Raw genomic sequence first — 20,570 nt, forward strand, 5'->3', positions numbered from 1 at the left:
CTAGTTCAGCTGGGTGACCTTTAGGCAATTGATCATGTCTGAGCCAAATGAAGACTCCTTACCAAAAAAATGAGGCTATTATTTCCTGCCCCACTCACTTTACATGGCTGTTGTGAGGAACAAATGAGATATAATAGATGTAAAAGGTCTTTGTAAATAGTATCAATGTAAGGTATTATTACTGTGAATGTCTGAAGGTAGACTATCCCAATATTTGCAAGTGTGCTTTTCAACATAATAATTTTGTCCATCCTGCCTTTCTGATTTCCTTCCTTCCTTCCTTCCTTCCTTCCTTCCTTCCTTCCTTCCTTCCTTCCTTCCTTCCTTCCTTCCTTCCTTCCTTCCTTCCTCTTTCTTTCTTTCTTTCTTTCTCTCTCTCTCTCTCTCTCTCTCTCTCTCTCTCTCTCTCTCTCTCTCTCTCTCTCTCTCTCTCTCTCTCTCTCTCTCTCTCTCTCTCTCTCTCTCTCTCTCTCTCTCTCTCTTTCTCTCTCTCTCCTTCCTTCCTTTCCTCCCATGGTTGAAGTGTTGCCTAGAGGCAGGGGGATGGGCTAGATGACCTCTTATGGACTCTATCGGTAGTTTGGCCTATGCAGGGGAATAGAAAATGTGAGTAGGTTGCCCTCTAATGGTTGTAGCTTATATAAAAGACCAGCTACAATTAATTTAATGGTTTGGGGGGATGAGGAATTGTCTCTTTGTGTGTGGAAATGAATACAGAGATCAAGAGAACCATATTGGAGAATGACAGGATGTCTAGTCAAGTTATCTAAGCACAGGGTTCTTAATTTGTTTTGTGTCATGAATCCCTCTGGCAGTCAGAGTGAAGCCTTTTCATAATCATGTTTAAATTAATAAAATAAAATACTTAGAATTACAAAGGAAATTAATATTAAAATTGCTATCAACAATGTTTTTCTAAAGTTCATGGAGCCCAGATGAAGAACTCCTTCTATATGCTGTCATCCTACCAGCCCCGTGGCTCCCTTTATCATTGGGTTGTTTCTGGTCAGTGCTACCTCCTTCCTCCTTTCTCCTTCTCCCAGGTCATGGTGTATATATATATATGCCACTCTTATTGAGATGGTATCCTGTTCTTAGCTCCATAGTCATTGGCCTGTCTCTTTCACAGCCTCTTCCCTCAGTTTCTGCCCAGAGAACTCTTTCACACTTTTCTTGGGGAGGACTACATAGCCTATTTTCAGAAATGTGAAATCCCTTTAAGTTTTTTCTATCTCTGTGAGCTCAGCTTTTTCCTCTTAGGCCTTTTTCAAACCAGTTTTTGTCCCCCCACCTTCTTCCACCCCTAACCCCCACTCCCCCGAAAGAGAGACTGAGCCATGCTCTATGTGTTCATTTCTTTATTAATTTTGACATCTGTTCAGCTGGTGTAGGGGAGAATGATTTATACATTTGGAAAGGGTGGGGAGGAACTTGGATAAAGAACTCTCTCCAGGTAACAGAGCATGTGGGAAGAGAGAGTCCAGAAAAAAAGGTTTGTTTTCATAACAATTTAAAAAAGAAAGAGGAGATAAAGGTTAATTTCAAAACTTCTAAAAAGCGTCTAGTGCGCAGACTGCAGCATTCTCTAGGTATCACATTGAGACCCCAAACTCTTCCTCTATGGCTCCTACTAGCAATTGGAGCACAAAGCAATGTCACCCGAGGGGGCCTGGAGCCAGTACAGGCTAAAGCAGCCATGCCAGACGGGGTATAAGATGCCAAAGCATGGACCAGTGCTTTTAAACCCACACAAGATTCTATGAAGATGCTATTGGTTTCAGCTGCATCAGCAATTCTAGGAAGATTATGGTACAGAAAAAGAGATACTATAGGTGTTCCTGGGTGCCGTACAGCTGCACATTCTCTGCTAGCTAGTGCCATTTGTCTCTGGGACAATTAACCCTGGAGCCTGTTTCCCCTTGTGTCCTCTCTGAATTAATCACTAGAGACTAACGCCCTTCTCTTTCTTTCCTCTGTCCCTCACAGCAGAAAGGGTAGGCCAGGCGAAGGAGCCAGACACAGCCCAGGCCCGTGGGTGGGTGCATCCCATCCCCTGTACCACCTGCTGGTGGCTCGGAGTCCCTGCTTGGGCCAAGGTCAGTCCCACTCCACAGGGATGGGGAAGGGGCAGTTAGCTTCTGGGTCTATCTGCTTTGATGCTAGGCAGTGTTTACTAAGAAAAGTACCAAAGAATTAGACATGGGAGAATGGAAAATTGCATCAAGAAAAAGGCAGGGTATCTTTCCTGTACCCCTTCCTTTTTCCCACTCTATAATAGTCCTGGCTGAGACTGCCCTGGGGAGACCCCACGAAGGGACTAGAGGGGCCAAACTGCCCCATAAAATGTACCCAGGTCCTCTAAAATATGCTGGCTGGGCACGAGGGGCAGGGAGTCCACACTGCAAGAGGCCAAAGAGGCAGAGGAATTGGACTTTCCTTGGACCACCCTGGAAAGGTCTGAAAATAACAGGTTTCATTCTTACTCCTCAAAAACAAAAATAGAATTAAAAAAAAATCCCCAAACAAACACTGGCCACTGAATCCTTTAAGGAGCTCAGAAAGCAGCAACTCTGGGGTCATTTGACTATTGGAAAGCGCTTTCTAAACCTCAAAACACTATAGAAATTTGAGCTGCTGTGATTATTGTTGTCTAGCCTGTAGGGCTCAAGGTCAGGTCAGAAGCTGAGCAAGGGGAAGGCCGGCCTGGCTTGGGAGGTTCCAGTCCCATTGGTGCTGGGATGCCGGCTGTGGCAGCCAGAGCCCAGTGCCGGTGGAGTTTGGGGGCCTGGGAAGGAGGGGAAGGAGACATGTTGGCTGCCTGGAATCATCAATCTTACTGGCAGCAGCACCTTCTTTTCTCAGGTCAGTGAATGTTTATAATTGGTCATTGGGGCTGGTCTTGGACCCCCGGGGTCTCTGCTATGAAGAGAGAAGGGGCGCTGTGCTACTCGGAAGGTTTTGATGCATCTCATAGAAATCTCAGAAGGGCTACAGGGGCAAGAAGATGCTTTGACATCCACATAAAAATGCTCTCGGCGTCTAGAAGAGCAGGTCAAAGAAACCCTCCCTGGCCCTGGATGCTGCCTGCACTGCCCTACTGGGAGGGAGACGACGACAACGGCGACGGGGAGGGCGTGGGGATTGTGCTGATTTCACCCTCTGGAGGAGGCTCGGCTGTTATTCCCTTTAGGCTCTTCACTGATGGGACCCAGGCACGGAACCCGTCTATTTCCTGGCTGTCCGAGGCCAAAGCTCAGCCGGATGCTGCCAAGGGGCTGGCCAAGGTCTTCCACCGCCGCTGCTCTGGGCTGCCGCCCCGGTTTCCTACTCTACGCTGCCTCTTCTGCTGCTCCACCTCAGCCGGGGGGGGCCTCCCCGCGCACTCACGTGACCGGCAAGGGCCCTGGCCCCGGGTCGGAGGCCAGCCCGCCCCATTTGGGACCCGCACCCTCTACCTGGAGCCCAGAGCCCAGTACCTGCTTCCACGCCTCCCTACTTAACCCTGCAAGGCATGCGGAAGTAAGAGCACCAAGTACTACTCTGGGAGACTTTTGGTGTTTTGCTGACTTCTAAGAACTTGCGGATACATTCACTAGACCTACTACTCTTCCACAGAGAGGACAGGCTGTGGCTCCCTGGCGGCCTGCAGCCTGAAGAAGCCCTCAGGAGCTGGGCTCTTAGTGCTTTGTACATACCCCTAAAGTGTTTCTATTGGTTTGCATAGTATTTATTATTATTATTATTATTATTTTTCATATACACAAGGCTGATTACTGTACAGTTTACACTTTGAACACAAACTATGAGATAAGTGCTTGAAGAAATAGAAAACCTCTTCTCTATAGAACATGCTGGTGCAGTCCTGGGGCAGCCACCTGTCTGGGTCACCTACTGAGAAAGAAAGCCCTATCAGGTGGGGAGCTGCCTCCCTTTGAACCCTGCGGCCAAACCCGGGGTTCCCTCCTCTAGAGCCCCCGACACTTAACCCCAAACTCACTAATCATCATTGTTTTCCATTGAGAGATGATAAAAACGGAAACTGGCAGAGAGAGACAACATGAAAAAATGATACAGTTTATCCACAGGAGATTACTCTACAATCTCAGACTTCACAGTAAAAATCTGTATGTATGTATGTATGTATGCATGTATGCATGTATGCATGTATATGTAGCATGGAAGAGGTGACCATGTGTTGATGGCTATCCTGGAGGGGAAGGAGAGAGATGCCAAGAGTGGGAAGTGATCACGCAGGGAGATGCTTATCAATGGAAGACGGAGGGGGAACAGGTAAAATCGAGATCGAAGGGACGAGGGCTCATGCTGATTTCATGGATGCTGTTTTGTTTTTTCTGGTTGATTTTAATTTTTTACAGGAAGTCCGTGTGGATTTCGTATTGATGAGGCTGGAGGGGGAAAAACAAACCCTGCCCCACAAATGGGCAAAATCAAAATGATTTTTAAAAACACCACCCCTGGCCACACCGAGCCCTTGTCCACTCTCTCCCTCTCTCCCTCTCTCTTTCTCTCTCTCAGCGCTCTTGCATCCTGGTTTCCATCAGAGGTCCATTGCCAGAGACAGGATTGAGGACTGTAGGTCATGCGTCTACAGCCAGTCGTTCATGCGAATAGGACAGTTAAAGGAAATCTCTTACAGAAATCATGCCGTTAGCCTATAGAAACATGTACAGCCGGCTGTGCTGCCCTCCACGAGCGGGGCTCTCCTCCAGTGTGCAGGGCAAATTGTGTGGAGTTCAGTGGTTGGGTGTTGAGGTGTGATCCTGAAGGAAAGAGAGAGGAAAGGTGTCTTCAGGGGCAAAGCCAGCCCTTGAATGATTGGGCCAAGTTCTCGGTTTTTGTGCTAAGTTTGGGAAACCAATTCCATCTCCGTCTCCCCCAACCCCAACCCTCTGTGGATGTTGGAATCTCTCTACTAGGGAAAGACAAAAGGGAAGGAAGTAGGTCACATTGTGTAGAGAAAAGTCACCCAGTGTAGAAAGGGAGGTAATACAGCAGTGTGGTGTTTAAGGTCTTCCTAACACTTTTATTCCTTTGCACAGGGAAGGAGGAGAGTGGCTCTATGAGCAGAAAGGGCAAGAGAGCAGCAAGAGCTCAAGGTCTTAAATGTGACAATGGAAGATCATCACCACATACACAGATACTGGATCCTTGCAAAGAAATGAAAGACCCAAATGGGGTCACAAAGAGTGAACTGAACAACGATTTCTCTGATAAGCTCCCCCTCTTAGACTCAGAAAACCAATTTAAAGTGTTTCAAATCCTGCCTCAGCCAGTTCTTAAGGCACCATATCTTCTCTATCCCCTGGCTTCCTGTAAGTCCCAATTAAAATCCCATTTTCCCAGAGGCAGCTAGGTAGCTCAGTGGATAGAGAGCCAGCCCTAGAGACCAAAGGTCCTGAGTTGAAATCTGGTTTTAGATACTTCCTAGCTGTGTGATCCTGGGCAAGTCATTTCAACCACATTGCCCAGCCCTTATTGCTTTTCTGCCTTGAAACCAATACAAAGTATTAATTCTAAGACAGAAGGGAAGGGTTTAAGAAAAAGAAAAGTAAAGAAACCTTTCCCAACTCCTCTTAAATTTTAATCCCTTCCCTCTGCCTATTTCCTGTTTAGCATGTATATAGTTTGTTTTCTCATAGTTGTAAATGTTGTCTCCCCCATTAGACTGGAAGCTTCTTGAAGACAGGGACTAGTTTTTGCCTCTTTTTGTATCCTTAGAACTTAGCAGAGTGCCTGGCATATATTTGTACTTAATAAAGGGTTCCTTTTCCCATACATCCATGGGGCTGGACCAATTCATATTATGAAGGTTGTCTAGTAAAACTAGAATATGATGGAGAAAAAAAAAACAACCCACTGAATTTGGAGTCAAATTGCTGAGTGTATAGCCTGATTCCAATATTTACTTTTGGTATGACCTTGAGCAAATATCCTCTTGCTCCAGGAGCTGAAGGAGAGAAGAAAACCTCCTTTCTTGGCTTCATTTACTTCATATACAAATGAGGGATTTTTAGGTGATCTAGATGACTGCTAATTATCATCCTGTGACTAGATGATCTTGGCAGACCCTTACAGCTACAAAACTATATGTTCTTAACTAATGGCAGCTAGGTGTTACAATGGATAGTGTTGGGTCTGGAGTGAGGCAGACTCATCTTCCTGAATTCAAATCAGGCCTCAGACACTTCCTAACTGTGTGACCCTGGGCAAGTCAGGTTTGCTTCAATTTCCTCATCAGTAAAATGAGCTGGAGAAGGAAATGGCAAACCACTTCAGTGTCTTTGCCAAGAAACCTCCCCAAAAGACTCATGAAGAGTCAGACATGACTGATAATAATAATGAATCCTTTGTCAGTGGAAAGAATCATGAGAAAAGGGACAAAGAAGGTGGTTTCAGCATCTTAGGTGAAAGCATGAATTATCACCACCAACATCTTGGAATCATTGAATTGAAAACTGAAGGGAAATTATCAGAATCATCTAGCCCTGTGTTGGTAAACCTATGGCATGTGTGCAGAAGGGGCTGCTCCCCTCCCCTTCTCCACATGCACCTGAGGATATTTTTCACATCTTCCCCTCCATTCAGCAGTCCTTCTTCCCTCCCCTGTCTGGGGCAAAGGGGTGGTACACATACAGCATAAAGGTGCAATTTAGGCACTCAGTCTCTAAAAGGTTCACCATCACTGCCCTAAGGTATTAGAGTGAACAGAGCACATAGAACTTGGGAAACAGGAATCCTCCCTTTGTCACTTTCTAGCTGTGTGGCCCTGAGCAAATCATTTCACCTCTCAAAGATATAATTTTCTTATCTGTAATAATAATAATATATACAATATGATGTTAATAATAGCACAATAGCTAATAATAATAGCATCTATTCTCAGGGTTGTTGGGAGGATTAAATGGAATAATATATGGAAAGCACTTTGCAAATATTAAAGCACTATATAAATGTAAGCTATTACTAGGATTTTGTTGTTGTTCAGTCATTTCAGTCCTGTTTGATTCTTCATGGCCCCATTTGGGGTTTTCCTTGACAAAGATACAAAAGTAATTTGCCATTTCCTTTTGCAGCTTATTTGACACATAAGGAAATTGAGGCAAACAGGTTCACTGACTTGCCCACAGTCACAAAGCCAGTAAGTGTCTGGGGCTGGATATGAACTCAGGAAGATGAGTCTTCCTAACTCCACTGTGCCACCTAGCTGCCCTCTTATTATGACTATCCAATCTCCTTCTCCTCCACCTCTCCCTGCTGAGGGTCATCATCTTCACCCTCATTCCTCCAGCAATCTGAGGAGCCATTCTTTCTTTGGTGAGGGCCAGCCTTCTGATGTTGTGAATTGGAATCTCCTCCCCACTCAGTAGAGGGTCTTCACGATTGGCTCTGGCTAAAATAACTCATCACCTGCTGGAATGCAGGCTCCTGAGGCACAATTTTCAAGGACCCCAGGATCACGTCCAAATCCTGGTGAGCTACTAGAGGGATCTTTATTGTGATCCTTACAGGTGCTCAAGGATAGGCTCCCCTCCCTGAATTCTCTGGTGGCTGAGCTTGGGGCAATTTGTCACCATGCCTCGAGGCTGCGGACTCTCAGGCAGGTCAGATCACCCCTGGTGGGTCTTAGTTCTCATGGAGGCTGGCAGAAGACGCCAAGCTGTCACACCAGCAGCTGGTGTGCAAAGTCTGCCATGGGGAGAGGCAACAAAATGATGACCTGTCATGATGGGCCTTTACCGTTCTAGCTGCTGCCCAGGGTGACACTCCTAAGAGCAACCCCTAGTGCTTTGCTCAGAATGGACAACTTGGACCTTTTCCATTGAGATGGGAGCTCTGGTGAGTGCTTAAGGTAACGAGGTTCAAGCCTAGGAACCCCTAGGCTGGGGGAATCTCTTTTATCACCAGAAGGAAGAGAGGAAACATTTACTAAGCACCTATTATATACTAGGTACTGTGCTAAGAACTTTATAAATATCTCATTTGATCTTCACAATAATCCTGAGAGGTAGGTTCTATTATTATCCCTGTTTTACAGTTGGGAAAATTGAGGCAGACAGAAGTTAAATGATTTGCCCAGGGTCACACAGCTTGGTAAGAATCTGAGGCAGGATTTGAACTTGAGTCTTTCTGACACCAGGCTGGGGGTTCCATCTGCTGCACCACTAAAGCTGCACAGTGGTATACTATAGTGTTTCTGCCTTCTTTAAGTTACATAGTTTAAGAAACATTGAGAAAAAAAAAATCAAATTCTCTTTTTTACTTCAAATAATGTGAATAGTTTATCCTCTACCACCTTACAGTTTGCAAAGCACTTTGTCATGCCAGCCTTATGAGGAAGAGTCAATAGGTAGAATTATCCTCTTCTCTGACAGATGAAGAAATGGGCCCGTAGAATTTAAGTGACTTACCAACCAGTAGCATCTGCCTAGTAGAGAGTGGGATAAGGCTAGGCCTTTCCAGGCTGACTTTTAATGATCTTTTCCCTATGCTACAAGACTTTTTATTTTTGTTTAAAACCTTTATCTTCTGTCTTGGTATCAATTCCAAGGCAGAAGAGTGGCGAGGGCTACGCAATTGGGGTTAAGTAACTTGCCCAGGGTCACAGAGCTAGGAAGTGCCTGGGACCAGAAGTGAATGAACCCGGGTCCTCCTGACTCCAAGCCTGGTTCTCTGTCCACTGAGTCACCTAGAGGCCTCCCCAATACCTTTGACATGCATGCCCTGGGAGAGAGGTAGGGATGAGGGACTCAAAGGAGAAAACAGCAAACAAGAAGGCGATTTGAATTTATTTTGTGTGTATTCTAAATTTGATAGGCAGTGTAGAGGACAGAGCTGACCCTGGAGTCAGGAAAACCTGACTTCAAATCCTGCCTCTGACGGATACAAGGGTTAAGTGCTGCCAGCTACTTTCTGAGACCATAAATTGCAAAACAGTTCCAGATGGGAGAATTTCCTCACTGGGCTTTCCCTAAAACAACAGGTTAAAAAAATAAAGAAACTACTTTGTGTTTATTTCTCTAGTTACACACTGTACAGTCTAGAAGAATGGAAGCTTCTTAAGGGCAGATATTGTTTTGTTTTGGGGGGAAATGAGGGGGTTCAGTGGATAGCATGCAGGGCTTGGAATCAGGATGACCTGAGTTCAGATTTGACCTCAAACCCTTTATTAAATGTGTGACCCTGATCAAGTCACTTAAACTCTATTTGCCCCAGTTCATTCATCTGTAAAATGGGGATCATTATAGCACCTATCTCCCAGGGTTATTGTGAGGATCAAATGGGATAATCATTGTAAATGCTTACTACAGTGCCTGGTCCATGGTAAATGCTATCTAAATGTTTGTTTTTGTTGTTGGGTCTCTGTTAGTAGAATTTAGCAGAGTATCTAGTATACTTTAGGTCTTTAATGTATGTTGAGTGGATGGATAGAAAAATGTAGGAATCCTTGTTCTCAGTCCTTGACACTTATAAGCTTATCTTTTGCTTTTGTCAGCTAAAACAGCTAGGTGGTGCAGTGGATAGAGCACTGGGCTTAGAAGCAGGAAGACACATCTTCCCGAGTTCAAATCTGGCCTTAGACACTTACTAGTTAGTTGGGGAAGTCACTTAGCTCTGATTTGCCTCAGTTCCCTCATCTGTAAAGTGAGAAGGAAAAGAAAATAGCAATCCCCAAATGAGGTCACAAAGAGTCAGACACAACCAAAGTAAAGGTGGCTGGGGGCTCTGTATTGAAATAGCCTTTGTGGTTGAGGTTATAGTAAAGTTCAGACATAAGTTGCTTGTGGGTAAACACACAAGTTCTCCTTTGAAGATAGTCCTGAAAAAATGCAATGTTAGGGATGAGGCAACTGATGGAGTAGGCTAGGATATGCCTTTTTGGGGATGGGCAATTCTACTTACAAAGTATCAACATGTCTGCTCTATCTTTCCTATTTAGGACCACAAACTCAGTTACCCTGAGGTCTAGACCTGCAGTGGTGAACCTATGGCACATGTGCCAGAGGGGTACTCAGCGCCTTTTCTTTGGGCATGCCCACCATTGCCCCAGCACAGAGTTCACCAGAAAGTCAGAGGGACATTTCTCATTTCACCAGCCCTTCTAAAAGGTTCATCATCACTGATCTGGGTAATAATAGTAATGAGGATACTTAAAAGTAAACAGCACTTTCAAATTGCAGAGGGCTTCACATACATTATCTTATTCAAGGCTTACATGACCTGGGAAAAGTAGGTAGGTACTAAGAGTACTATGATCCCCATTTTACAGAATCAGAAATTCAGCAAATCAACTTGGAATCAGAGATGTTAGTGTTTTGCCCATACTTATACAGCTAATAAGTATCAGGGAATAGATTTTTTTTAAACTTTTGCCTCCTGTCTTAGACTTGATTCTAAGTTCCAAGGCAGAAGAGTGGTAAAGGCTGGACAACTCAGGTTAAGTGTCTTGTTCATGGTCACATAGCTAGGAAGTATCTGAGGCCAGGTTAAGGGTTTGGATTTGAATCCAGCTTTTCTTGATTCTAGGTCCAGAAATCTATCTGCTACCCTGACTGAAGAAAAACACACTGACTGATAAAATGCTTTATGGTTGACAAAACATTTGCCACAAGGGATGTGGGACAAAGGATTATTTCTAAATGAGGAAAATTCGACTCCAAAGTAAATTATTTGGTCCTCATGCTTCCACACAGGTAATTAAGTGCCAGACGTGGAATCTGAGCCCTGGTCTTCTCCCTCCTTAGTAGAATAAATCCCCCAGCCTCTTCCCTTAAACACCACTCTGGTTCTCGATGAGCTGCATGTGGCTTATCCACTCTGCAGATTTTCCCCAACACCCAACATATGGAGCTAGGCTGCTTCTCCCTCTGCTTGCCAGCTGCCACAGGGGTGCCTGGGGAATTAAGCTGGATGTCGGTGGAGCATGAAGCCCAACAGCAATGGAAATGTACTCAGATTGCAAAGAAAGTGAGATTGATTCCAGTGATGCTTGCCAGGCTCAGAGGCATCTGCTGGTCCAGCCTGGGAGCTCAGTTAATCAAGAAGGGACCATATGCTAACCCAGCTCCCTGCTGCAAGCTCCTGTGGCAAGGCTGGGGTTAACACTGTGACCTGCTTAAGCTGCTGACTTGCCAGGGCTCTAAATTTATCCTATAAACTGGATCCACCAGTCATTTTTCTCCTTAAGTGTTTGGACTTGACAAGAAGAGCCCAGTCAGCATTTTGGCAACTTTCAGTGTCTACAATGCTTTATCCCATGGGGGTGGAGATGGGGAGGGGGGGTGTGGAAACAGGAGTCTGCCAGCCTCCAGCTGCACAATCTCATAACTTTTTTTTTAAACCTTTGCCGTTCATCTTAGAATCAATAACAGAAGAACAACAGAACAAAGGAAAAATAAGAGCTAGGCAATGGGGGTTAAGTGACTTGCCCAGGGTCACACAGCTGGGAAGTGTCTGAGGCCAGACTTGAACCTAGGACCTCCTATCTCTAGACTTGGCTCTCAGTCCACTGAGCTACCCAGCTGCCCTCAAACTTGTAACTTTTCCATACCCATTGCTGAATGAATTTGAAGTCTCCAGGTTAGCACTGAGGCCTGCCTCTCCCCGTTCTTCCTACACATACATTTCAAGGGAAACCCAGGAAGGTCTGTCCTGAGCCTTGGTACAAAAGCAAATTTCTTGGTCTGTTGGGCTAAGGTTGCTCAACTCTTAAATCCCATCAAGTTAGCTACTCCTGGGGTTCTAGTGCCCTTATAAATCAAGAACTCATTTGACCTTTTCTCCTTAATGGTAATAATCTAGATACAAAACTACATCAGAGACAGTATGATGTAGTACGCAGGGAATTAGTCTCCTCAGTCAGTAAGGCTTGAGTTCAAGGTAGTTAGGCAGCTTCTGTGGATACGGCATTAGACTTGGAGTCAGGAAGCCTTGAGTTCAAACCCAGCCTCAGACACTTAACTTTTTGTATAACTTTGGACAAGTCATTTATACCTCTCTCTGCCTCGGTTTCCTTATCTGTAAAATGGGAATAATAATACCTTCCTATCAATGTTATTGTGAAGACTGAATGGATATACTATTCATAAAAGTGCTTTGAAAACTTTAAAAAGTCATATAAATGCTAGTTATTATTATACATCCTGGCTGTGTCACAACTCTCTGAGACTATGTTATAATCTAGTTCTCTAGCTGTGTGAGCCTGGACAAGTCACTTCACCTTGTTTGTCTCAGTTTACTTAGCTATAAAATGGGAATAAGAATGGAACAGCAACTGTTTACCTCCCAGGGTTGTGAGGATCAACTGAAATAACATTTGTAGCAAAATAAGAGTAGGTATTATCACAGAGTAGGTATTTAATAAATGTTTATTCCTTTCTTTCTTCCTCATCTATACTGCTGGGAGGCATTTCTAGTATGAGTCCTCTGGCTTATACTAGAAATAATATTGTTCAGTCATGTTTGACTCTTTTGGTCCCATTTGGGGTTTTCTTATAAGAAATAGTGGAATGGTTTGTCTTCCTTCTCCAGATCATGTTATAGATGAGGAAACTGAGGCAACCAGGGTCAAAAGGTTTGCCCAAAATCACATGGATAATAAGTGTCTGATGCTGGATTTGAACTAAAAATATGAGTCTTCCTGATACCATGTGAGGCACTCTATCTACTGTTCCACTTAGCTATAAAAAATAGGTCTGAACCTAAAAGGAAAAAAAAAGAGATAATACCTTGCAGTTGACAAGGTGCTTTCTTCTCAACTATCCTGTGAGGAACCAGTATAGGTTTATTATCCTAGTCTAGTGATGATGGCAAACCTATGGCACATGTGCCAAAAAGGGCACAAAGAGCCCTCTTGGTGGACATACCTGTCATCACCTGCCAGAGTTCATTACTAGAAAGTCAGAGGGACTCTGGGCAGAGCTACTTCTTTCCCCTTCTCCATGTGCCTGAGGACATTCCTCACTTCACCAGTCCCTCTGCCTAACAGCCAAATGGAAGCGCTTCCTCTCTCCCCTGTCTGGAGTAAGGGGTGGGCAGGGGGTAAGGTAGGGATGGGGGTGGGGCATGGCACTCCATCTCTAAAAGGTTCTCTATCTCTATCCTAGACTCATAGATGCAAAGAGAGAGGCTCAGAAAGATGCAGAAAACGCCCTTATTCTACATTTGATCCAAGTCTCACAAAAGCAGCCTGTTGCAAGGTGGAAATTTGCATCTGGGGGCCAGAATCACAGAAACTTAAGAGCTGGAAATGACTTCCAAGGTTATCTTGCCCAATTTTTGACCCCCTCAATCAATGCATACCTAATAAGGACCACCTTGTCTACTGACTTTATGCCTGGAGCTCTTCCCCTTCTAGAATTCTGTTTCCTTCTTTGAAAGCTACATTTCAGAGTTCAAAGACCAGGGGCTCTTCTCGGCATCTTAGTAATGTTACTATTGCTATCCCTTTGCCTTCTTCTGATCCATCCCCTTAAGCATTTTTATTTCCCATAAGTAATCCTTCTTTACTTCTATTTAAGGTTTTCAGTTTCCTAAAAGACTTTCATATCTGCTACTTTCTTTAGGTCCTCATAAAAGTCCTGAAAGATAGGCAGGGTGTGCGCTATTATTGCTATTTTACAGTTGAAGAAACTAAGGCACAAGGAGGGAGGTTTGGTTTTTTTAAGTGAATATCCAGTTTATGCAAAATTGGGGCTATGATACAGGTCTTCTTTCCAGGACTATGGCTATAAGAGGTATTGCGGAAGGCGAATGTATGGAGAAGGAGGGAGATTTGGTTGCCAGGCAGAGGATACAGAATCTGGAAGAGCTTTTCACATAGGGACATTATCTTTCTACATGTGCTGCTACCATTGCTTAGATGATTGTAGTGGCCTTTTGCCTGTTTCCTCTCTGCCTCTTGCCTCTGCAGGCCAAAGTAATCTGCCTGAGACAGGGATCTAAGGACTTTTATATTTTAGAGGAGAGCATGGGAGTTCTGAGTTTGAATCTTGGCTCTGACACTTAGATAAGTATGGAAACTTATTTTCTAGGATGATCCTCTTAACAACCTTGGGATATAGGTACCACACCTATTGTTTGTTCCCAAATGAGGAAATGGAAGGTTAAAGTGACTTGCTCATGGTCACTTGGTGGTCATCTGTGGCAGGATGTGTGACCTTGGGCAAGTCACATTCTCTCTAAGAGAACTTCCACTGCATGGTTGTGAGGAAAATACTCTCCAAACAACATGGTGTAATGAAGAGAAGACTGGGCCTAGACACAGGAGCCACTTGGGTTTAAACTCCTCCTTTGATGCTTACCAGCTATGTGACTGTGGGCAGGTCACTTAACCTGGCCGAGTCTGTTTCCCAACCTATAAGATAGGATAACACCATCTACAAATTCCTATCTTACAAGGGAGCATAATTTAAAGCCTAAAGTGTGAGTTACTATTTATAAAATATGAATTATTATTATTATCATCATAAATTATAATAATAAAATGCTAGAAAGTGAGTTATTATCATGATAATAATAAACAAAGTGATATAAAAGTGAAGTATTATGATTGTGTCAATAGTTAATAAAATGTTATAAATATGAGTTATGATCATAAGTTGTAGAATTATTAATATTAATAAAGTACCATAATATAAATCACGGTCATAATAATTATTAATAACAAATAATAATAAAGTGCTACAAAATGTAAGTTATTATCAACAAACGTTTAAAAAACTGGAATTTAAGACTACTTTTGAAGGACCAAGAAAAATTTGGGGTCATTTGGTGAACTGATCCTTTTATTAACAAACCTTAAAGTAGTAGATTAGTCTTATTATTATGTTGCTATCTCAAAAAACCCTTCAGTGCCTTTATATTGCTTACAGGATAAAAAATATGCTTCTTTGCTTCCATGACACTCAAGAGCTTTTATAAATTTCCTCCAATTGACTTTTTAGCTGTGGTGCAGTAGATAGTGAGCTAGACCTGGAGTCACGAACACCTGAATTCAAATCTGGGCTCAGACACTTACTAGCTGTGGGACCTTGTACAAGTCACTGTTTGCCTCAGTTTACTCATCTGGAAAAGAAGCTGGAGAAGGAAATGGCTCTTCACATCTGGAACACCATGCAATCTGTCCTGCATTGCTTGGAATGTCCCTTGTCCTAAACCCTTCCTTTTGAAATGATTCTCTTCCTTCTAGGACCTATTCAGGTACTGCTTCCTCCAAAAAGTCGTCCCTGATAACTCCCAGCCAGAATTGTCTTCTCCTTCCTCCTATTTTCCTAGAGTATTTTGTCTCGATCTTGCCTTTGCCCTTGTACTACATTTATTTGTATCTAATGTTGTATTACTCTGATAGGGCTGTTTTCTCATCTCTGTAGTCCCAGCTTTGAGCACGGGCTCTCCCTTGCACTCATGCAGTACACACAGAATTTGGGGAATTTGAAGAAAGGTAAAATTACCTCCAAAGAGGCCGTTGGACAGGGAGGGGCCAGGAGGTCACTGTTTCCCCCTTTTCAGGCTTGCTCGCTTCACTATCTGAGCCCCCTTCCTCCCCTCGATCAGCTCCGACTGCAGGGTACTACTCCCTCTCACCTCCGCCTAGGGAGAGCGGGTCATAGAGGCAGGAAGGCAGAGAAGATCACATGGAAAGAGAAACACAGACAGACAATCGGGACAGAAGAAGGGAAAAGCAATCAGCAAGGCAGGTGGTTAGAAAACGAGGCTCTCAAGGAAAGAACAAGGGCCACTTGGCTCTCTTGCCTTCCCAAGGGGTCTCAAAGGAGCAGAATCCATGGTGGGTGGAAAACAGGACAGATGGAATCCCGAGCAGAGCTGGAAGAGATGAGAGACAGCCAGAAATAATAGAGCCCCAGCTATGGGAAAAAAGAGGTGGAGATCAGCCATCCTCTGCAGAGCACCTGAGGTCTTCCTGAGGGCCCCGGGGTGAGAGGAGCCTCCATGGAAGCCAGAGACTGCTCATACCTTGGCATGTTTCATAAAGTCAGCAATATCTGCTTCCAGCTCACTGGGCTCCTGCAGAGACCCCTCAGTATTCACCTCGTCCAGCTCCTGGGTGGCCCTGTCCCCGGATGTGTCTATCTGCCGAACCACTTTGCGAATGATCTGAAAAAGAGATGAGATGGTGCTTACCCTTTGTCCAGCTCCTCTGGGTCCAAGAGAGTCTGCCATGCTCAGTTCTGCTTAGGACATTTCCCCTGTTCCACGAAGGGCCCTTTCTTAGTCTCTTGCCTTCACCCTCCATTTCCCCATCCTGTCCTGATCTCTTTGTATTCAAGCTGGCCTGAGGAGATCTCAACGAAATATGGGGGCATTTGCTGGGGCAGAGAATGGTGGATTGAGAGCCAAGCCTAGAGACAGGAGGTCCTGGATTCAAATCTGCTCTCAGACACTTTCTAGCTGCCTTGGAATCAGTACATGGTATTGGTTTTAAGATGAGTTGTAAAATGATAGGGAAGGACTAAAAGGTCTTTGAGATCCCTTCCAACTCTAGATTTAAGATCTAACCAGGAATATTTCAGGTCAAAGCAGGTATTACACTTGGTTGTCTCCTAACTATATAACTTGTGACCTCTATCCTCTAATAAAATACTATAGAGAATAAGTCATAATGGCTAAAAAAAATCTTTCAAGAAAACTGTGGTCATGGAAAGAATACTGGATGGATATTCATTATTATTTTGTTCTTATGGTTAACTAGAGGACCAGGGCTTGGATCCTGGCTCTGCTCCTCACTATAGATACGTTACCTAACTTTTTGGGGCCAGATTTCTTATCTATAAAATGATGGGGTTGGATTAAGTTTTGTGTAACCTATGAAGTGCTGCCAAGAGGTTTAGCCAGGGATATGGGGCAGCAATGTGGTACAATAAATAGAATTCAGGGTGTGGAGTCTTTTAATTAAATACAAAACAAAACCAAACCCTTACCTTCTGCCTTAGAAGTGATACTAAGCATTGGTTCTAAGGCAGAAGAGCAGCAAGAGCCAGGCAATGGGGATTAAGTGACTTGCCCAGGGTCACACAGCTAGGAAGAGTCAGAGTCAAGATTTGGATCCAGGACCTCCCATCCCCAGGTCTGGAGCTCTATCCATTGAGCAACCCAGCTGCCAATGGACTTATCTTAATGATAAGTCATTTACTCAGTCATTTACTATCTCAGTGACCCTGGACAAGTCACTTCACCCTGTTTGCCTTGGTTTCCTCATCTGTAAAATGAACTAGAGAAGTAAATGGCAAGCCACTCTACTATCATTTCCAAGAAAACACCCAACAGTCCTGAAGACTCAAACGTGACCAAAAAACAATGGAACCACCAAAAAATGCTAAGGATGAGAAGCAAACATTGCATTGGAGAGAGACCTCTAGGGGTCAAGAACATTCAGATTCAAATCCACGTCTAACCCACACTGTCTATGGCACCCTGGGCCAGTAATAGTAGAGGGCGTTTCCTCATCCACGCGTCTAGGAGAATGGCAAGATCACAGGTCTTGTCCCTCATCCTACTGTGACTGTATACCTGAGATTTCTTTCTGGCTCAGTTTTGATTTAGAAAAGAAAACGGGTGGTCAGAGGGAATTTCCTTTTTGAGGCCGCCTGTCCCCATTTCGGTTTGGAAAAGCCCGTCACTGCGTCCAAAGGACATCTCCATGTCCTTCCTTTGGGTGAGCAGGGAAAAGCGCCCGCGAGCCCTTTTGGAATCGGCTCGGATCCTGCCGGCCCTGTCCCGGGACCTTCCCCACCCAGCTGGGCTCTCACCTTCTTGGTGACTATGTTGCCCTGCTCATCGGTGAATTGCTCTTCAGTCACGTGCTCTCCCGGGATATCCTGAAGCTCGTTCCCCTAGAGTGAGGGAAGAGGACGTCAGAATGAATGAGGCGGGGAGGCAGGAGCCAGGGAGAGGGGGGAGAGAGCGGAAGCGCAGCAGCCTTAATCGCAGAAGGAAAGCAAGAACGCAGGAGCATGATGGGTCATGGACACAGCTGGGACCCCGTGGAGCAGGCCGTGAGCGTGAGCCTGAGGCAGGAGGGAGCCGGGGCAAGTCTGCCAGGACCGCTTGTGTTTAACATCCCACCAATCACCCCGGTAGAGAGATGATGCTAAGCCAAATTCCTGAAGGTTATAGCAAAAGAAGGGAGGCTGTGACGCGTCTGACCATCCTGAAAAGAGTTGGTTTTTGCTTTTTAATCCTTATCTTTTGTCTTGGAATCAGTACCAAGTATTGGTTCCAAGGCAGAAGAGTAGTAAGGGCTAGGCCATGGGAATCGAGTGATTTACCCAGGATCACAGGATTGGAAGTGCCTGAGGCCAGATTTGAACCCAGGACCTCCCACCTCCAGGACCGATTCTCTCTCCACTGAGTGGCCTATCTGCCCCAGACCCTGAAAAGATTTTGAGTAACAGGCCTGATAATGGGGACCGTGTTGGCTGCCTGAGGACCTTCTAGCTTGGTGTCAACAGCCTCATCACCAGAACGTTGGGCATCCAGTCATGAATATTCTTGGCCATATCGCCTCACAGAGATTTTCTAAGGTGTGGAGGGGAAGGTGATATCTGGATCTGAGGGAGAGGAATACCTGTAAGACATTCTAAATGAGGGGTTCTTAACTTGGGGCTCTAAACCTGTTTGGTTTTTTTTTTAAGAAAAGAAAATGGAAGGGGCAGCTGAGTAGCTCAATGGATTGAGAGCCAGGCCCAGAGATGGGAGGTCCTGGGTTCAAATCTGGCCTCAGATACTTCCCAGCTGTGTGACCCTGGGCAAGTCACTTAACCCCCATTGCCTAGCCCTTATCACTCTTCTGCCTTGGAACCAGTACACAGAATTGATTCTAAAACAGAAGGTAAGGGATTAAAAAAAATATAACTACATTTCAATAGAAGTAATTTCCTTCTTATGCCTGGGAATTTTATCTCATGCATTTAAAAATGGGATTTGGAGAAGGGGGGAGTCTATGACACAAAAAGAGATTAAGGAACACCGGTTTAAAACCACTGAAATATTACAACTTTACAAAGTACCTTCATCTCTGTTACCTCATCTGAACCTTACAACAGCCCTGAGAAGAAGGCAGAAGAGATGTTCTTATTCCCATTTAATAAGGTAAAGAATTCAGAATTTAGGAAGTAGTTTCTATAATGAAAAGCATAGTAATGGGGTGGGACTAGTTGAGTTAGGTTACCTTCAACCCATCCAATAAGCATTGATTAAGTATTTGTAAGGTAAGTGATAATGAAGTGATGTAGGAATCAAAAAGACTTGGGTTCTAGTCCTGCCTCAGACACATACTGGCCTAGTCTTTTAACCTCTTAGTATCCCTAGGCGGCACATTGGATAGAGTGCCAGACCTGGAATCAGGAAGAGCTGAGTTCAAACCCAGCCTCAGACACTGACTGTGTGACCTTGGGAGAGTTACTTAACCCTTTGGTCTCTGCTTCTTCATCTGTTAAATAAGCTATAGAAGAAGAGGGCAATCCACTCCAGTGTCTTTGCCAAGAAAACCTCAAATACGGACAGTTTACTGTTTATGTGACTCTGAGCCAGTTACTTAACTGTTTGCCTCAGTTTCCTCATCTGTAAAATGAGGCAGAGAAGGAAATGACAAACCACGCCAGTGTCTTTGCCAAGAAAACCTCAAATACGGACAGTTTACTGTTTATGTGACTCTGAGCCAGTCACGTAACTGTTTGCCTCAGTTTCCTCATCTGTAAAATGAGGCAGAGAAGGAAATGACAAACCACGCCAGTGTCTTTGCCAAGAAAACCCCACATGGGGTCACGAAGCTTTGGCCATGATTGAAACAACTGAACCACATAACCCCCTAGACCAGTCTTGGTTAAGTTTTGGATGCGCCCTGGTGGAGGGACGTTTCTGTCAAGGGGTTCCTGAAGCCAGGGACGTTGTGGGTCTGTTCCCCTCCCGGAGAAGTACCAAGCGCCAGGTACCAGGCCTGGGGCAGGAAGTAAAACGCCCAATTCGCCCTCTCGGCACTCCAGGCCCTCAGCACTCCCATGGTCTGCGAAGCTCCCAGGCGGCCCTTGGGTGAGGAGCCGGGCCGGAAGCCGGACACCTGGCCGCAGCTCTGGCTCGTAGCCCGGACACACGGGGCTCCCTAGGGGGCCTCGGAGCTCCCGGAGGGCTCTTGGCTCTCGTCCCTCTTGCCCCTCCTCTGCGGAGGGTCTCGAGCCTTTCGGCCGCCCTCTCCTCTTCCCCCAGCGCCCTCCTCCTGGCCTCTACCTTCACGATGACCCGGCGCCGCACCACCCTGGTGGAGACCGTCTCGTCGTCGTCACTCAGGCCCTCGTCCTCCCCCAGCTCTTTGTCGAGCTCCTGATGGAAGCGCTTCAGCACATAGTACAGGGAGCCCCGGACGATGTGCATCACATTCTGACAGCTGACCAGGAAAAAGCTCAGCAGCACCAGCGTGACCAGGAGCTGGGTGATGAAGGTCCACATCCTTGCTGCCTCCTCACCGGCCCCACTCGCGGCTACCCAGCGGGGCCCGCCGCCCCGCGGCAGACGGCGGCTGCCTGAGCATTCTCCCC

The 20,570-nt window shown here is 45.2% G+C and overlaps 1 protein-coding gene across 12 annotated transcripts in view; it reads right to left on the bottom strand.

Annotated features, from left to right (window-relative positions):
* Positions 1-1,343: 1,343 nt before the first annotated feature.
* ANK1 (ankyrin 1) overlaps positions 1,344-20,570 on the bottom strand; it is a 349,200-nt gene continuing 329,973 nt past the window's right edge. For 8 of the 12 annotated variants that reach the window (XM_056813585.1, XM_056813576.1, XM_056813578.1 and 5 more), the window contains 4 exons: positions 17,787-17,870; positions 16,069-16,134; positions 15,471-15,609; positions 1,344-4,781 (listed from right to left, as the gene is read on the bottom strand). In XM_056813585.1, the coding sequence (XP_056669563.1) occupies positions 15,508-15,609; positions 16,069-16,134; positions 17,787-17,870 (252 nt within the window). In that variant the 3' untranslated portion in view covers positions 1,344-4,781; positions 15,471-15,507. Of the gene's footprint in view, positions 4,782-15,470; positions 15,610-15,993; positions 16,135-17,786; positions 17,871-20,262 lie in introns of all 12 variants that reach the window. The other 4 variants (XM_056813587.1, XM_056813588.1, XM_056813579.1 and 1 more) reach the window with 4 other exon arrangements.

Source organism: Monodelphis domestica, chromosome 1 (genome assembly GCF_027887165.1).
Source record: "Monodelphis domestica isolate mMonDom1 chromosome 1, mMonDom1.pri, whole genome shotgun sequence".
NCBI classification, from domain to species: Eukaryota; Metazoa; Chordata; class Mammalia; order Didelphimorphia; family Didelphidae; genus Monodelphis; species Monodelphis domestica.